The sequence below is a fragment of the Diplotaxodon limnothrissa genome, linkage group LG5 (assembly GCF_057381915.1).
Source record: "Diplotaxodon limnothrissa isolate DT_005_m linkage group LG5, D_limnothrissa_male_GT1.1, whole genome shotgun sequence".
In the NCBI taxonomy this organism is placed as follows: domain Eukaryota; kingdom Metazoa; phylum Chordata; class Actinopteri; order Cichliformes; family Cichlidae; genus Diplotaxodon; species Diplotaxodon limnothrissa.
Genome location: NC_140600.1, coordinates 30,429,655 through 30,449,765, shown reverse-complemented (window position 1 = coordinate 30,449,765; position 20,111 = coordinate 30,429,655). Strand labels below are relative to the sequence as shown.

General features: G+C 41.2%; 1 protein-coding gene across 1 annotated transcript; it reads right to left on the bottom strand.

Annotated features, from left to right (window-relative positions):
* Nucleotides 1-16,291: 16,291 nt before the first annotated feature.
* LOC146632586 (uncharacterized) lies at nucleotides 16,292-18,158 on the bottom strand. The gene has a single exon (XM_085354503.1). The coding sequence runs from the start codon at nucleotides 17,725-17,727 to the stop codon at nucleotides 17,056-17,058; it is 672 nt and encodes a 223-aa protein (XP_085210629.1). The 5' UTR covers nucleotides 17,728-18,158; the 3' UTR covers nucleotides 16,292-17,055.
* Nucleotides 18,159-20,111: the final 1,953 nt, after the last annotated feature.

Genomic DNA, 20,111 nt, shown 5'->3' with positions numbered 1-20,111 from the left:
CCCAGCCCAGAGGAGTCGTGAGGTAAAGACCAAACCCAGTGAGTCCCTTCCACTCATCTGGATGTTTTGTGTCACATAGACTAGAAATTAAGAACTTATCCTTAAAAACATGATATAGTTGGTGAATGAGTGTAATATAGCCTACTACTGTGAGGAGTTCTGCAGGCTGAGATTAATGACACTGCTGCGTACTGTTTATGGTAGGTTGCTGCTGAATTGGGACAGAGGGTCAGAGTTTCTGCCCCTCTGCTCCTTCATTAAGGGAGAGTAGGTTTGGAAAAACACAAACAAGCTGGGGAGACCCCGACTTTTTTCTAATGGAAAATCCCATCCGTGGTGGTTTTTACTGACATCATGATGATGAATAAAATACACAGGAATAAGGAACGTAACATTCTTTAGTTCTTTCTCTTAATCTGTAACACAGTCATTACTGGATAATCAAACATGCTGTGATTTAAAGTGTCACTAAAGGTCCTCAATTCTAATGTGTTTTTATTAGTAATTATAATGTTTGACTTTTAATAAGTAACATGGGTATGTGTTTACTTTACATGTGTTTGTCTTTTAATCATGCTCACATGTCTCTGAATGTTTGGTGTTGTTGATTAATTTAATTTATGCCATTAACCTGCCAGTGACGACAGATGAAAATTAGCCTGTGCGGCTCAATCTGGCATATTTACATGATGACTTAAAGCGCTCATGTTAATTAATGATGAATATACATTTTCCCTTTTAAATAAGATGGCGAGAATTATCCTAGCAAACCTAAACGTGGATTATAAAGTGTGTTAGAGTCAGATGAGTTAAAAATGTTGAGAAGAAAACATGCAACCTTAAAAACCCTTCAGATTAAATCAGTCATCAAAGGACAAATATATTTTACACTTTATTTGATTGAAATTTCATCATATAAACATAAACACAACACAACTTTAAGAATAGTGAGATTGCTTTCTTTGCATTGAATAGGAAAGCATATAATTTTTATCCCCTTTCGGCATAGTGCCCAATAAAAAATACATAAATGGAAGCTGAAGAATGTTTTATAGTCTTATGCATATATGCACATTTCCATAATTTATTTTCCAACAAACTGTAACTAATAAAACTTATATTTCAGCCGCTTTTCTGTCTGATAATCATCGTTTATCTCTTTCTGAGTGACAATTCCAGTGATCATAAATTCCGTGTGGCCTGCCTTCCACACCCATCATTTCTCATTTCAGTTCTCACCGAATCTGACCATTAAATAACTTTTTAAAGTCGTGTCTGTCCTCCATTAAAACACATCGATTCACAGGTATCTTCACTCACTGCAACCAAACGTTACTCTACAAATTCTGCCATTATGCACGCACCACTGCGCGTTCCTCGGTTTAGCATTATGGCAAGCCATTAGCGCCAAATATCGCCCCTTTTCTAACCCGTTTGGTTAATAAATGGCGTAAAAAACGCTGTTTAATTATTTAAAACGCCAAAAAAAACCCGGTGTTTGTCTCGACAGAACGCCGTTTTTTTCCGCCACTCACATGGCGCCTTGAACGCACCATCCGAGTGGCGGAAAAAAAGGCGTTTTTATTTGTCTTTGAAAGCCGCTTTTTACGTCACTGGCAGAAAACGCCATTCAAAGACACATAAAAACTGCGTTTTTAATGACGTTCTGTGTCAGCTGTAACGGCGTTTAAAACGGCGTTTTATTGAAATTATGCAGGGCACTCCCCATGGTTCCCTCATCCAATTACTTTCAACTCATTTCACCCAATCAAAGAAGAGGAAGTGCAGACCACACTAATGCATCACCGATTCACCTTGCTGCTAAGTGATTGCCTATTCAGTACCAGTGCTTGTCACAGTATTCACTTATAACCCCACTATGCATATTGATGTGTTTAAAGCATGATCAAGCAAACAAACGACAGAATACTTTTTCTGAAACGTTAACTGTGTTACCTGTTATGGCAGCTCTGCTCATTTCTGAGCTTCTTTCTTATTTTCCTCTTTACTTCTCTTAACCTTTAACTTATGTCTTAGCAATCAGATTCTGCCATCATGCATTACCGCTTCGTGCTAGTTATGTTGACTTTTCTCTTCTTTTGTCTCCTCTTTTTTCACCCGTATTTGGACACTCGACACATGGCTCCTTTGTTTACGTTAGGGATCAGCTGTTAGCGCTAGGCCCTGCAGCTGCGCTACCGGCAGACAGACCCTACATCCCCAGTGAGGGAAGAGAGGGGGGTGATGTCTCCCGAGAAGGACACCTTACACACCATCTCTCCTTCCTGTAATCACTGTAAATGTGAGATTGCTCCCTGATATGATTGAAGAGCTAATGACGCTAACCCGGTCACAGTGGCAGTACTCCCTCTGTGAGTAGGCTGCCCGGGTTCCAGCTGCGGGCGGACAAGACAAGAGACAGCGGTGAAAGGAAAGGAGGGGGACTGGCAGTGTTTGTTAAAGACAGTTGTGGTACCCCTGGGCACATCGCTGTGAAAGAACAACTCTGCAGCAGAGACATTGAGCTATTAGCCGTTAGCATCCGTGGAGGCAGCCTGTGACTCTCTGTGGTCCGCAGACTCCAAATGCAATCTCAGAGAGCTCTTCTTCTGATATCAGGGGACTTTAATCATGTCTCGCTGGACTCCACACTGCCCACCTTCACCCAGTATGTGACCTGCCCCACCGTGGGCAATAAAACATTGTACTTAATGTATGCCAATGAAAAAGTGGCATACAGTTCATGACCTCTCTCTGCCCAGGGAAGATCTGATTGTAACCTAGTGCGCCTTGTCCCTGTGTGCAGCCCTTAGTGTGCAGGGAGCCACTAATCAGTCATCGCAGTGCAGAGATGGTCCGCGGAGGGCATGTAAATAAATAAATAATAAAAGCAGCTTTTTCTGAAACAAACAGAGACCTTAACTTTTATCAAAATACCGTTTTACTCAGTTTAAAGTAATACCACTGTATAATAGCCTTCAATTTTAATAATGTTAACAGTATCTCGGGAATATTTTTGCCCTTTCAACATGCATTAAAAAAAATAGATATGCAGTTTTGAATCAGACCTGTATGTACGTTTTCTGAAAAGTGATGTAAATAAGTAATCTCAAGAACATGAAATAATTGTTTCCCATGTAAACTGGAGATGTCCTTGTCAATGTCATCAGAGTACTCTGGATGTCTTACACGAATTTGAAACATAAAACCAGAGAGTGGCACATGACAGCGTTGCACATAACATAACTAGTTTACCTGTATGACATGAAGTTATAAAAAAAGAATCCATGTAACTTGGTTATGGCTTCTTTCTGATAACTGTAGATACAAATCGGCTGCAGTGTGCATTATCTTGACAAAAGTATAAGATACTGAACTCGCTGATACGATGTGGTGGAGGAGTACAAATACCTGGACACCCACATATATACATTTGCTGAACTGGAAGATCAAAACAGAGGCTGTACACAAGAAGTGGATGGGCAGGCTGTTTTTGTGAGCAAGCTTGTGTGTGCACCATAAGGTTAATGACAGATGTTCTGTCAGTTCAGGTGAGTGCAGTGCACTTTGATGTGTTCTTCTTGGATCAGGAGAGCAAGCTCTGTGATTGGCTGCGCTTGGGAAGCTGTGGTGGAGAGGAAGTGTGAGTGAACAAACTGCCATGCATCATGGATATTCCTCTCAATCCACCTCACCAGGTACTTCTCTAAAAGTGTGACTAAGGTCTGTTGCCCCAAAGGATACAGGAAGGAAAGGATACTACATTACTCATAAACCAAAACAGGACAGAATAAACAATAAGATAAGCCTTTATTAGTCCCGCACGTGAGAGATTTTTAGGTCATGGCAAAAAGTACAAGTTTAACAGCAGTAAACATTAGGAAAAACACAATAGGCTCAGGTAAATATAATACAATACTATACAACAAGAATAAAATACTCTGTTATAGCAGACCGTGTTATCCACACAGAAGTTAATGTAGCCCGCAACACAGGTCACAACACTGTCAACGTCCTCCCCCACAATAGAATCAAAAGAATCTTTAAGAGCCTCCCCGCTTTCCTCCGACCATCTGTGTGGGCCAGGTCACATACTGGGTGAAGGTGGGCCGTGTCGAGTCCACTGATGTGTGATTAAAGTCCCCTGATATTAAAAAAGGGCTCTCGGAGATTGCGTTTGCAGTCTGCTGACCAGAGTGGAAAAAGTCACAGGATGCCTCGACACACGCTAACGGCTTGCAGCCCAATGTATCTGCTGCAGAGTTATTCTTTCACAGCGGTGTGCCCAGGGTTACACTATCTGTTGTTCACAAACACTGCCATTGCTTGTTTGATCATGCTTTAAACATATCAAAATGCATAGTGGGTAACAAGCACTGGGACCGAATAGGCAATCACTTAGCTGCAAGGTGAATCTGTGATGAATTAGCGTGGTCTGCACTTCTTCTTTGATTGGGTGAAATGAGTTAAAAGAAATTGGATAAGGGAACAATGCATAATTTCAATAAAACACAGTTTTAAACGCTGTTACAGCTGACACAGAACGCCGTTAAAAACGCCGTTTTTATGCATCTTTGAACAGCGTTTTCTGTCGTGTGACGTAAAAAGCGGCGTTCAGAGACAAATAAAAACGCCTTTTTTTCTGCCACTCGGATGGTGCGTTCTTGCGCCATGTGAGTTCTGTCGGGACAAACGCCGTTTTTTTCGGCGTTTTGAATAATTAAACGGGTTAGAAAAGGGGCGATATTTGGCGCTAATGGCTTGCCATATAGCAGCAGCGTGGATCTCCTTCGGTCCACACTGAGCGCGAGCTCTCGTTGGCCGTCAAACGGCATGATTGTGTGACGACGTGAAAGTGGGCGGCTCCGCCAGCACCAGTCAGCCAATGACAGGCTTCTTTTTCACTGCATGTACTACGTGCCAGACTTGTCGCTAAATGCTCGTTGGTGCTTTTGTTGTTGTTGAGCTCGTCAGCTGGGACGTGACACCCTTTCATCACAGCTGGACATTAGCTGCGCATTGTCACTACGCGCAGGTCTCAGAGTTACCGTATGTTTATTATATACTTTACATGCGGAATGTGATATTTTAGTATGAACTGTTTCTGTCCTCTTAGCTGCTGCAGCATCTTTATTACGCTGTCCGCAGGCCTAAAGCAAATTAAAGGTGACTGGGTCACGTTTTCTTTGCTATTAATTGAAGAAATTAAGCCAACACATCACGCATACCTAAAACAGCAACCCAGTTGGGATGTCTCTGGTGACCTTTTGTAAATATTAACTGGATTTAACTACTAAAATGTGTGATTTGGGGTTATTTTTTTAGTATGTGTGTTACTTCGTTGTGCATCCTCTTGAGTGCATATGAGCACAACGTGCTTATTTATTACTTAAAATAAAACTAACAGCTCGACATCACTGACTCCTAGCTACACCCCTGTGTTCCACTCTGATATATGGCCATTTAGGACTCTGTGAGACATAAGTATGGTCCTGAATTTGGATTTTGCCTTAAATTAGAATTAATAACCTCATAACTGCAATTTGACCTGTGATTTTGGAGCATTTAGACTTGTTCTGAACTTGTTTGCTTAACTGCACTGTGGACTTGTTGGGCTTGATTGTGGAGACTGTGGACCTGTAGTTCCTGACCAGGGACTCTAAGTCAGATGTGTGACTTGAAAAGCAGATATGAGCATCAACCAGTTTTTTGAATCTTTTGTCATATTTAATTTTGCCGATGTTATTCTGGACTTTTTTCTTTGGAGAAGAAGTTTAGATTTCCCAGCTAGGATGTTCAGCTTGTATCTCTTTCACTCTTCACTGATCACAGTATTATTATCTTATAATAATTTTAGAAACTCTGCTCTTCAGACAGAAGCTGTGTGTTGTTATAAGATCTTCATGAAGCTCATGAAAATCATTAAAGGTCCAACCAGCAGGGGGTGCTGTGTCCTTTATCTGCTGAAACAAGCCACATCCACATACCAGGGTTCATTTAGAAAATGGATGAAATAACAACACAGCAGCACAGCAACCAGCCAATCAGCACCAATTATTCTCACTACCACAGAAGCTCTCTTCTCTTCCTGTCTACCCAACATTGATCTTACTCTCTCAGTTTAATCTGTGTGTTTGTCTTACTCACGCTGGGAAGATAAAAAGCACATCCCCACAAAATGAATCATTAGTTTTAACTGTGAATATCTGGCTTAAGGTGGTTAGACTCAAAGAAATTAACATTAACAGCCTGAAATGACTGGGACAACTTTGTGTCTGCGTTTTTCTCTGTGAGTTTGAGAGGATTGTCAGCCCTGTGACACATTCACCATAGGCTAAAGAGAAGAAGCTTGAGCTCATGCTTCCAGAATAACAACTCACCCCTCCTCCCTCTAGCTCTCCTTCATCTGAGCTCTTCTGTGTGAGTGTGTTTGTACTTGCACAGCTATCTGTGTGAGGACCAAGCTGAGGTTTTAGGCTACGGGAGCCAGGACATTTTGAAAAGCAAAGACAAACTAGTAAGGGTTTGGCATTTAGTTAGGAGGGTGAGGTTATGTAGCATGAAGACTGGAACGAGGAGGAGCAGGTAGCCCAACTCTCCAACGTAAAATGAACACTTGAAGACATCTCTACACATTTGTTTCATCTTTACACATGCACAAATGTAGCAACAGTTGGTTTTAGGGAAGTAACTGTGCAGTGGTACTATTTAAATCAGTGTACAATGTTTCCCTAGAGCACCTCCTCTGTGGCAACCTCATAATGAGACTTCAAGAAGTTGCAGTAAACTTGTAACTCCCTGTAAAACCGCAATGCTGTTTTGAAATCTCTTGTTTATACACATGTTAAACCCATGAATGCCAGCAGTAAAACCTCTCAGTGCACCAAAATGACATATATACAACATACCTTATGTGTAGAACTCAAAGCCTGGGGGTCAAATCTCACCTTGCTCACATTTAAATTGTATTCTCCAATGTAATTTGGGATTTGGATGATTTTATGTGTATTTAGAAAAACTTCTGGGGTTTCTATGTGAATATCCGTTATCAGCTTTTTTTAAACATTTCAAGTCACTGCAACCCTATTGACTACAGCTCGTCACTTTGATGAGCAACACAGTGAAAAATCACAATTTATAATTGCAATGATAGCAGTTTTACCTGACTTTTTAATATGGATTAATATCTTAACATTCACCAGGTCACTGGAAACTTGTTAGGATTAGTGTTGGATTGATTGTTGTTTGTTGCAGCCATCTGTGAAATAGACACGTTTTCAGAAACTAGGAGATGTGACCTTTCATAGGAAGTCTCATACACAAGTTTTTTCATTTGGGTGCTCCAAACATGGGTGGAGTCTAACCGTCTAAACTCTAACCCTACATGGGCTGCCGGTGATTTGACAATTACAGAGGTTAATGCTTAACAATAACTTTTCCCACCTCTCGGTGATTCTGCATAGACAAGTCATATCAATATGCATAATGTATTATTTCAGTTCATATCAAGTCAGTTTGATTTATATATCACCTCTAAAAAAAGGTGAGTGAAGAAGAAGTGTTATATAAGAAGCCCCCAGCAGCCTAAGCCTATTGCAGCATAACTAAGGGGGGGTTCCGGGTCACCTGATCCAGCCCTAACTATATGCTTTATAAAAAAGGAAAGTCTTAAGTCTAATCTTAAAAGTAGAGATAGTGTCTGTCCCCCGAATCCAAACTGGAAGCTGGTTCCACAGAAGAGGGGCCTGAAAACTGAAGGCTCTCCCTCCCATTCTACTTTTAAATACTCCAGGAACAACAAGTAAGCCTGCTGTGTGAGAGCGAAGTGCTCTAATAGGGTGATATGGTACTACAAGGCCATTAAGATACGATGGGGCCTGATTATCTAAGACCTTATATGTGAGGATAAGGATTTTAAATTCAATTACAACCATATTAATCAAAACTTTACTACTATGGTAAATGGCCTGTATTTGTATAGCGCTTTACTAGTCCCTAAGGACCCCAAAGCGCTTTACACATCCAGTCACCCACCCATTCATACACACTGGTGATGGCAAGCTACATTGCAGCCACAGCCACCCTGGGGCGCACTGACAGAGGCGAGGCTGCCGGACACTGGCGCCACCAGGCCCTCTGACCACCACCAGTAGGCAACGGGTTAAGTGTCTTGCCCAAGGACACAACAACCGAGACTGTCCAAGCCGGGGCTCGAACCGGCAACCTTCCGATTACAAGGCGAACTCCCAACTCTTGAGCCACGATCGCCGATACTATTATTCAGACATTTACTTTTGCGCACGATGGTTATGCACATTCAGCAGGCCATGCACCAAAAATTTCCCTTTCTGCTGTCTGAGTTGTTGAAACTTGATTTGGCATTCACGTGAATGATCTTGTTTGGGAATTCCTTTTGTTCCAATTATTCCTGCCACCCAAGGAAAGCACCATTCCTTGAATCAACATCTTCATGACTGTTTCCATGAATATATAACTTTTTTCCCAGTATATACCATTTCACTTTGCAGTTCAAATTTGGAAACTAAAGCTTCTCTTTAAAAACACAAACTCACAACCTCGCTGGTAGTTTGGCATTGCTGTCAGGCAGTGTGTTTTTCTGTGTGCCGATTGGCTCTTGTGTGTGCACTCAGCAGGAAAGTCTCCACCTCCACAGCAGACAGCTGTACTTTTCCACTCCAAACTAAGGTTAACATCCAGCTCCATCCACTCCTCCTTCTTCTCCTCCCTCCTGAGATCCATCTATTCACAACACATACACCCCCTCCTCAACCACCCCCCACACAAACACATACACTGAGCTAATGGAGGTTTCTTCCAGGGCGTTTGGTATGAAAACCAACCGCAATGACTGAGGTTATTTTCTGATTGGTTAAAAGTTTTGGTAGAGGAAAAAAAAGACAGCTCATTTTGTTTTTCTGGCAGAGGTTGTGAAACGTGACAGTGATTTCATCTTCAGCATTAGTATCAGTTTAAACCTCAGAGAAAAAACCTACAAAGATCACATTTTCCATCTGGATTTACCCTTTACCCTGTTTTTTTCAGAAAGTTTCAAAACAGCATTAGAGATCCTTGTTTTCTCTAATAGAGTGGTTTTAAATGTTGGCTATCAATCTTAGATTAGAAGGAGCTGAGAAAGCTGGACAAGAGTTAAACAACACAAAAGAAGTCCCAAAGAATAAACACGTCCTGTTGTATTACTGCAGGTTTTAGACTGTGTGTGAGTAAACCATGGTTGTGATAACATGGTGCCTTTTATAACAAGAGACTGATAATTATTATAAGTTCTGTTTTTTAAATTTGATAGTAGAGAGAGAGAAAAGAAACAAAAGGAAGCGAGAACGTGATGAATGCTTGTTTTTTTTTTTTTTAGTCTTTCTGTCCATGCAGTCAGAGGTGTCTCCAGGATTTTTTCAATAGGATGACATCAGGGAAACAATGACAAGGTGCTACCCCACATACAGCTTAGAAAGGAAGTGAGAAGACATTATTAACTAAGTGAAGTGCTTAGACCCTTCACTTACTGAAAGTCAGACGTTTTGGCATCAAAAGGTTCTGGATGCACATAAAGTAAGTAAGTAGTCATAATGCAGACAAGCATAAAGTACATTAGTATCATATTAGATCCTAATTATTGATTCATTAATATCAATTTCATATTACAACTGGAGATGATTTTAATTACTTTTACACTGCTGAGTAGCTTTATTGAAGTAACTAAAGCTTTAAAAATTTGACGTAAGGAGTACAAAGTACAATATTTGGATCCAGAACATAGTGGAGAAGCAGGAGAAAGTAGAATAGCATACAAAGACCTAAATAAAGGACACTGAAGACTCTATTTTAACTTCTCTGGTTCTACTCATGGCGTTAAAAGAAAAATGATATTTTGGGGAAATCGTTAAGACTAAGACAGAGGGAAAAAAATACAACCTTGACACAGACAAAATGGTAAGAAAAGTTGCGGCGAAAAATGGTGTCCACTCTATTAATGTAATCAAGAGGACCAAAATGCAGTAAAGCCAGCCCAACGTTCTTTTAGGATAAGCTGTGTTTATTCTCAAGAATTGTTTTATATATTTTACATATGTGTACAAAATGTTGAGGAATGATATTCAGTGGCTTGCTGTTTTCTGGCTGTGACTTCTTACCATTTATGGTATGATACACTATTATAGTTATTATGAATTGTACTTTATACTTTATACACTTCATATATTTAGTATATATGTTTAGATGGGTGATTGTTCATTGTCACATGGACTGAAATATTGTGGTATGTTTACCTCTAAATCCTTATGGTTCAATTAAAAACTGCATCCACGTGACCCGACATGAACTGGCTCCAAACTTATTTTTGCACCAAACTTCACGTCTTAACTTTTACTTTAAAAAATTTCAGAAAACTGGACAATTTGAAGACAAAAGAAGTGTCAGGCCAAAAGAAACCAACGTATGTACAGAGGACGTCAGAGAGAGGTACAACACTGTCTACAGCCCTGTGAAACGTGGTTTGGAGCTGCATTTCAGCCACGGTTGTTGGGGATCATGTTGGAAAGCATGTTTTTGGCAACAGCTTCATTTTCCAGCATAAACTATTCCTGAAAAATACTTAAAGAAATTCCAAAAAAGGCTGTTTTTCCTTTTCCATTTATGTTTGTAGATGTTTCAACAAATCTGTTTCAATAAATGAGGGGTAGCCCAAGACTTTTACCCAGTACTGCACATGTACTACCCATGTAGCTCTCACATTAATACACTCAACAAAAATATAAACGCAACACCTTTGTTACTGCTCCCATTCCCCATGGGATGGACGTAGAGACCTAAAATTCATTCCAGATACACAATATAACCATCCCTCCCAAACAGTGGTCACAAATCAGTCCAAATGTGTGGTAGTGGGCACATCTGCCATATTGAGATAATCCATCCCACCTCACAGGTGTGCCACATCAGGATGCTGATCTGACATCATGAGTAGTGCACAGGTGTACCTCAGACTGCCCACAACAAAAGGCCACCCTGGAATGTGCAGTTTTTTGCGCTAATGGGGGTCTGGGGACCCAGTACCGGTCAGTATCTGGTGTGACCACCATTTGCCTCATGCAGTGCAACACATCGTCGCATGGAGTCTATCAGATTGTCAATTGTGGCCTGTGGAATGTTGGTCCACTCCACTTCAATGGCTGTGCGAGGTTGTTGGATATTCGTGGGAACTGGTACACGCTGTCGTATACGCCGGTCAAGCACATCCCGAACATGCTCAATGGGTGACATGTCCGGTGAGTATGCTGGCCATGCAAGAACTGGGACATTCTCAGCTGCCATCTGCCCTGAACAATGTGAACCATGATTCATCCGTGAAGCGCACACCTCTCCAACGTGCCAGACGCCATCGAATGTGAGCATTTGCCCACACAAGTCTGTTACGGCGATGAGCTGGAGTCAGGTCAAGACCCCGATGAGGACGACGGGCATGCAGTTGAGCGTCCCTGAGACGGTTTCTGGCAGTTTGTGCAGAAATTGTTTGGTTGTGCAAACCAATTGTTCCAGCAGCTGTCTGGGTGGCTGGTCTCAGACGATCTTGGAGGTGAACCTGCTGGATGTGGAGGTCCTGGGCTGGTGTGGTTACACGAGGTCTGCGGTTGTGAGGCCGGTTGGATGTGCTGCCATATTCTCTGAAACGCCTGTGGAGACGGCTTATGGTTGAGAAATGAACATTCAATGCACGGGCGACAGATCTGGTTGACATTCCTGCTGTCAGCATGCCAATTGCACGCTCCCTCATTGCTTGTGGCATCTGTGGCATTTTGCTGTGAGACAAAACTGCACATTCCAGGGTGGCCTTTTGTTGTGGGCAGTCTGAGGTACACCTGTGCACTACTCATGATGTCAGATCAGCATCCTGATGTGGCACACCTGTGAGGTGGGATGGATTATCTCAATATGGCAGATGTGCCCACTACCACACATTTGGACTGATTTGTGACCACTGTTTGGGAGGGATGGTTATATTGTGTATCTGGAATGAATTTTAGGTCTCTACATCCATCCCATGGGGAATGGGAGCAGTAACAAAGGTGTTGCATTTATATTTTTGTTGAGTGTACAACAGGGTGTAAAAGTAGAATTTATGGCAGAGCTGCTGCACTGTATTGCATTAGTCTGGAGTGCTGTTGTTAAATAACTATTTCATAAGGGACTGTTGTAATTGTCTGTGTAGATTCTCAGTCATCCAGATTGTGTTAGTCTTGACAGCTTGAAAAAAAGCAACTGGACTTCTAAGTATATGGCAGCATTAGGTACATTATAGAGTAGAAATATATCCCGAACTACAACTTTAACCTCTCATTTCCTTTTATTTCTACATTATACAGTAATTGCTTAGTACCAAAAGGCTCTAGATAATACTGAGTGAAAGAGTTTTAACATGTAGTCATTTAGGAAGCCGAAAATGTGGAAACAGCAGATTAATCCCAGTGGTTTTAAGGTGGATACTCTTACATGGTTTTGTATACCTCATCTAGTTCTGCTCTATTCAAATGCTTCATTTGCAGATTTGTTATATGATCATCACTGAGTCACTTGAACAATTGAGCACTATCCCCGACTCTTGTACAAATCTTCTTCATTCACACACAATGACATGATTCAGGACTATAAAAGAGAGAAGGGGATCATTCACAGTGTTAAACTTTATCCAGACACACAGCATGTAGCCTCTGCTATTTCAGGAATACCTGCAGGGCATGTGTGTTTATGTATGTAGGAGTGTCAGTGATCTTTCCAACCGTCGTTCATACTGTAACTCTGTCTGTACTTGTTGTTGGATGACTGCCCTTTCACCACAACAGTTCATGCTTCTCAATATCTGACAAGTGTTGTTGTCTGTTAAGTTCCACTATGAAACTTAAAACTGAGAACATTTTCAAACACGGTGTTCGCTTTTCTCAGCTAAAGAGCTGGTGCAGTTTGGCAGTAAAGCCCTGGCATTAGTGTCAAAGCAAGATAATTTTTAATGAAAATTTGAGTTGAGAAATGAAGTGCGTCAGCAAGCGTTCTTACAAGTGTCGACAGATCCATGTGTTTGTACGTGTCAGCAGATTAGCATCGGTACAGCTAGCAGTAGAAGTGTTTGCAGCGTAATGATCTACTTTTTGTAATTTGCCACAGCACAACTTTCTGTGGCCTGTGTGTGTGTTTGTGTATGTGTGCGTTGGTGTGTAACTGTTCACATTTGCTTCCTGTTTGGCTATGTAAGCCAACCAATCAGAGTAAGCATTGCACAACAAGAAGTCATGTTAGGGTAAAAGTTGCTGCTGGCTGATAGCAACAGGAGCTGAAGGTACAATAGAGACATTACATTCAAAGCAGGCTGTGACCTTCCACTGTAACCCTGAGCAAGGCACTGAACAACCTGTGTGCGATAAGATAAGCATGGTGCAAACACACATGCAAGTCGATTTGACTGCGTTTGTGCTCTTGGTTAACACAATCCCCAGTGTCAATTCTGTGCATGTCAGCTGATCTGCAGGTCAAAGGTCAGACTGAGATGGTTAAACTAAAAAAACTTCTAAATACTCGAAAACTTCCACTCTGTACATTTCAGGGAGCTTTTTAGTGACAGATGAGTCCTTCTGGAGCTGCAGAACAAAAATGGATTTCTCAGGGTAAATATGTCTTCATGTTAAATAATCTCGTCTTAAAACAAGTTCCTTTTTTTGTGTTTTGTTTATAGTTTTTAGAATCACGTGCGAACTGGAGCCTTTCCCAGCTGACACAGGGTGAGAGGTTGGATACACACTGGACACCCGCCAGTGTCTGTCTTTCATTAATCCATATTATGAAATCTGCCGCAAAACTCAAAAAGCTTTACGCAAAAGCCTCATTAAAATGGAACGATTCTACATTGGAAAAGTCAAGAAGATAAAATATACCATACAAAACATAACAGACTGAAAAAAATATCAACAAAAAAGGGCTTGGGGAGCCCTTTTTTTCAGGATGCAGAGGCTATTGCATATGTAAGCTTTAAGAACAATAATAAAAAGCCCTTGACCCCTCTCATAGCTCTGTTCTAGTCTGGCTGGGAATGGAAAGTTTGGTACTTTACAGTCTACAGCTTATAATGTTTTGTAATCTCTTGTGTTTCATCTTGAGGATCTGTCTCATAGGTCCTCAGATTGGAAATGTAGCAGCTTTACTATTAAATGCATTTATAATATAGCTTTATGTTGCTTATTCATTGCATATTTCTGAATCATCATCCTTTATGTATTTTTATGCACTCCTTTTCATCTTCAGTCAGAATGAATCCACATTAGAGGAGGTTGAAAGTGGAGCTAATATAACTATTTGTCTTAAAAGACCCAAAGAAAAATAACTACATACTGAATAAGTTAAACAGGGGCCACAATTAGCCTTAAGTAGTCTTCACTATTCAGTTTAATAACTAATTAAATCCAGTTATGACACAGAAAAGGTAAGCACACAGCTAGGTTATCCCAGCTGGCACCTGATCTGCAGACATCACTGCATTCCCAAGTTCTCCAAACCATTGACGTAGGGAAGGTGACAAGTGACGAGACACCAGACCGGCTTCCCTGACATTTCAGAAGATAAGTATAGGTTCCAGAAAGCTGCATGCGTAAACCAGGAGGTCATTTAATGTAGGAGAAAAGTCTTGTTCACGCAATCTGTGCCTCTATTCTTGAAATTAACACCATAATAACATCCGTAATGTAATACATGTTAATGAGTGATTACTCATTAACATGTATTACATTACAGATGTTAATTTCAAGAATCACATTTTTAAGGATAAGACTCTTAAATGGAAATACTTGGTTGTAGATTCTGTCTCTTCCTGCTTCTCACTGAAAAACTTCAATATATCTGCCTACTCTCTATCTCATTTAAAATAAATAGACAAAAAAAACAAGAAGTTGAAGCATTTGGACCTTTCTATTTTTATATGCTGTCTAGTGTATCGTGTTCACCTTTTCTGTAGTTGCTTCTCACTCTCTTTGAAGAGCAGAATATTGCTCTGTACAAATAAGAGTGAAGAATCTGCCTGCTCCTCGCAGTTTGACCTGTTACCATTATTAGTTTATGGCACAGAAAGAGGCTTATACTTTCCTGGCTGTGCTGTGTGGGTGTGACCAGCTCCCTTCACTTCAAATAATCCACTTTAACGGATCTATAAACAGGAACACGCCGATTCTCCCTCCTTCCCGCTTCATTCCTGGTCTGTAAAATTCAAAAGTGGCCTTTATATGGGAAATGTGAAAAGTAAATTTTGGTATGGACTTAAACAGCAATGTGCACACACGCTTTTAAAATCAGGATCTTTAATTTGGTTCCTATACACATCAGATCATTATGAAGACTAACTCTTGATAGAAAGAACCAGTTGAACTGACTCTACCAGCTGAGGTGGGGTCTGGTCAAAAAGGGACCTGATCTACAATTCTCTCAGGTCTGGGAGCAGCCTAACCCTAACCCCGAGGCAGGAGAGAGCAAAAAAGGTGAAGTAAAATTCAATAAATAAAGAATGCTGTGATCCAGGACCCGACACGTTCTGTGATGCCCCTCCCACTTCGATGTCCCCGGGGCCCCGTCTGTGTGTGCTTTCTTACTTTTAGTTGCGTCTCTCTCCAACAAACACAACACCCACCCAAACACACCCACCCAAATCAACATTCACCCTCACAGTGGAAGAAAACATGAATATAGTAATGTTGCTGTTTTCTTTTTCTCTTTTCCTGTGTCATCTACAAATTTCTGAGCATTATTGAAAAAATGTGCTGTCATTTAGTGACTTATTTTTCCTTTTGTATGGGGGTAAAAATAATCTGCAGAACTTAGATGTCCTGTTGCTCTGTGAACATTCAGAAAGTGCAATTGTTTGTTAGACAACATCTCTAAATGTGATTCTATCTACTGACTTCTGTCAACGTGGCAGATTTTATCTTCAACTCTTACATGCTGTCAAACTTTGGTTAGAAATTCATGTGTAATGCAATGAAAACGCATTTGAACTCTTGAAAACAAATGCTGGAGAGATGTGTGTGCATTTAGCACCTTGTTTTATGATGTGTTAATAAATTTGCCTGCAGCTGTATGTCACTGTTGCACTAAGAACTTGATTTTGGGGTATTTATACGGGATTTTATAATGTTTTCTTTAATTTGTGACAAATGTGTCTCATGTCCTGTTTAAATGGTTTGAATGCTTGTGATGCAGATTTCATGAATTTATTTCATTCACCAATCTCTCTTCCTCGCTCACACAGTCTCATGTGAACTCTTACAACAAATCTGACCATTTATTTTACAGGGTCTTATTCGAGCTGTCCTAATGACACAGTGACACACTGCCTCTACAGGCTCTTAGCATTCATAAAAACAATCAGCCCGCTTTATATTATTCAGATATTTATTGGGTTTTTGTTTTATTCTTTACAGCCAAATGCTTTTGTCACAGACAATGTTCATCAGCCAATCACCTCAAGCCTAATCCAGTCAGCTCGAAGCCGATTGGCTGTTTGGGTTCACTCCCACCATCCAGCCCATTTCCTTTTGTGTATAACAACAATAACAGAAAGGAAGCACTTTACAGCACCCAGACACACGGTACATAACCACACATTAACCAGTCAACAACAGGAAAAAATAAACCGTCTTAACTCAATTTAAGACAGGAATCCGCAAAAGTTACGTTTTAAACCTGGAAGAATACCAGCGGAGTGAGACAATTTAACCTATTGTGAGTGCGGTTCTCAAAAATACAAAGAGGCAGTGCTTTGCAGGAATGATTGAAAAAAAATTACACTCAGTTTAAAAAAAATAAGTTAATTTCTGCTGGAAACCAGTTGAATCATTCCATCCTGCAAGCAAATTCTCCAGATGTTAAGGCTGCCTGTCGTTAAAAAAGAAGAAGAAAGGAGACTTTTCTTTCTGTGAACATAAAGCAGGACAAACCTGAGCAGGTTCAGTCTCGGTGAAAACAAAATGTCCGCCTGAAAGTTTCCCTTCAGGGTGTCAGGATGTCATAGAACTCAACAAAGTCCTTCTGCATGAAATTCTGGCTCTGCATAAGGTCGTCTTCAGAGGGGAAATATTGCATGCTCTCCTCTTGGAGACGCAGACTGCTTTCATGCAGAAGCAAGCTGCCCTCGTGCATGCACAGAGGGTCCTCGTGCAGTACCACAAACGGTCCCGGAGGCGATGTTGAGCCGTATGGGTTGGGACTGTCCAAGAGGGCTCCTCTGGCATTCTCCAGGACGCCCAGGTATGAGTCCATGTCCGTCAGCTCCATGTCGCTGTCGGAGCTGCAGCCGCTATCGCTCCCCACTGAGTCACAGCGCATGTGCAGCATCTCGTACTTCTCATGCATCAAAAACTGGTTGGTGTTCTTGGGGGCCTGCATCCCCCTCACCCTCTTCCCCTTCACGTTGACGGGACGAAGGGACAGCGCCGGCTTCTGGTGGTGTCGGGGATGATGATGGTGGTGGTGATGTTGATAGTGGTGGTGGTTGCGCCCTTTCGGCCACCCTCCTCTGCTCATCCTCCGCCCCTGCAGGCGCCCCCTGCAGCTCTTGGACCAGCCGTGCTTCTTGCGGCCGTCCCTCTGCAGAGCCTCGTTCCCGTCCTGCAGCAGCTTGGGGTGTTCGCAGATACTCCTGCACATCTTCTCTGAGAGCATTTCCTTGTTTCCTTTCTTGATGTCGCCTCTCAGCTACACCACCTTCACATCCTCCTCCTCACTCGGTTGCTCACTCAACAACAACAATGCGAGGATCGTTTCTCGATGTGTGGCTCAGATCACAAATGACCCTAGTCTACCTTTTGACTATTTTTTCACTTTTTTTCTTGACCTCTGGCTTCGGCTGGTGCATAGCCTCCTCTGCCTCCCCTTGCAGCAGCAGCTTGTCTGCTCGCTTGGCTCTCTGTAACGCCCTTCTCTGTCTCTCTAATGTCTCTTTTTTTCACCCCTTTCTGAAAGTGAAATCAGCTCCTTGCAGCTCTGATTAGTGAACTGAAGTGAGCGGGGTAATAGTTTTGAGAGTCGTCTCGCTGATTTTAAGGTGTTTTTTCTCTGAGTTAAGTCTGTAGCAACATCAAACTGAGCGCTTACCATCACTGACTGTGGAGCTGCCGTCTTCTCGGTGTTGTTATAAGGAGCTGGAAGATTTCATTTGCGTAGAAGGAGGCGGGGGAGATGTCATTTCACGCGTCTCCGTTTCCCATTTGAAACATTGTAATATGACATATGTTGTCGGTCATTTATTCTAAACCTCAATGTAAAGTACCTAAATACCGATATGAAGCTACTGTAGCTATGTTAAAAAGATGTGGTGTGACACACAGAAAGCATCCTCCCCGCCGAGTGATGGTTCAGTCCGCCTTAGTTTTGGCAGTTGAAATCTGATGCCCAGCTGCTGCTGTTCCTTCTCCCCCGCCCCCTCCCCATGGAAAGACAGTGGTCACGTACAGCAACAACAATCGGAGCGGACTGGAGTAGTCACCGTAGCAGTCTGACAGCCGTTATTTACGGCCTTGTACATGGACCATGCCCACAACAGTTCAGAGTATCACAGCATTACCGAAAGATCCGTCCGAGGACAGCAGTTTTCTATATAAACCACTGTAATTAATGGTAGCGAATAACTTTGTACGTATTCATTTGTGCTCTAAAATGGCTTCCTCGAAGAGAGCACACCAGTCTCACCACTTCGGTTCAAACCAGAGGTGTCAAACTTGGGGCCGACTGGGCCAACTGGGTTTCATTAATTCCCACAAATTTTCAATAAAGTTCATTTATTATTTAATTCTAGATCTAGGGTAGAACTTGTCTGTCCTTTCTTTTCCTGGGATCTGAAAATGATTGTGGAAAAACTGAGGAACAGGCTTGTTTTTCTTAACATGCTCCAAGGTACTCATTATCAGTCTTGTAAATGGGTAACTTATTCAAAATAATTAAGGATAATCTATGCAAGCTAGTTAGACAGCCTGGTTTAGATTGACAGCTTTGAAGAGGTTAAATAACAACTTTTAAGGTGGTCATATACTCCAAGTGTTGCTTTGCTCTGCACTTCTAAAGTAGATAAAGTTATGCCATAAACCCCTGCTTAACTTTAAAGGCTTTGACTAGATTAAAATAAAATGCACTGAGTAGGAGATGCTCTGTATCTCTTTGTACGTGTGTATAGTTACAATGAAAAGGCATTCGTCTTCTTTTTCTTCAAATTCTGCACAGACTTTTACTTGCTTTTTTCGATCAACTCACCTTTTTAAAATATTTAGCGTCAACATGAGGTTGAGGTTGAAATCTGTTATTTTATCGTAATATGTCAACAACTACTGCAGGATAGGGTTGAAGAGACATTTTAAAACACTTTTTAAACACAGGATATACTGTTCGAACTGCAAGAACCTTGGTAATAATTTGATATCCAGCGCCATCATCTGGTCCAACATGTTCAAACACAAGCAAAAGTAACGGGTGCAAATACACGTGCAAACGGAGCGTACAACGTGTACTCCCTCTACCAGTGTGTTTCTAGTACAGCAGTTTAGGCCTTTATTTAAATTTAGTGAAATGTCTAGTAAGAATAAAAAATATACATATCCTTATCTGAAGTCTTGCTCAAAAACAAAACAAAACTTCAAAACTGTATGTTTTTTGTTTTTAAATTAGTTTTCCTGGTTATTGTTACTTTTGGTGTCTTTGAGTGTGTGTATGTCCTTCTTCTGTTAATTGTCTTAAACAGATCATGTAACAGTGTAATTGCCAGCACTGCTGAATGAACACTTGTGTATTGTATATATTCCACATCTTGGGAATATTTGTGCAAATAATTAATAACAGATTGTGTTAAAATGCTGTTCCGGAAATGATGGCCTGTCTTCCTAGAAAATGAAGAAGGTAAGCAAGGTAAAGATTACTGTCATTGTGAGCATGCCAACCTGTGAAAGGGCTGCTAAGTGACGTTTTAGATTTGTCATCTAATCAGAAGAAGAAAGGATGGATTTCATCTTTAGTGTTGACTGAAAAAAATAAGGAGCCCTTTAGAGTTGAATTCCTTT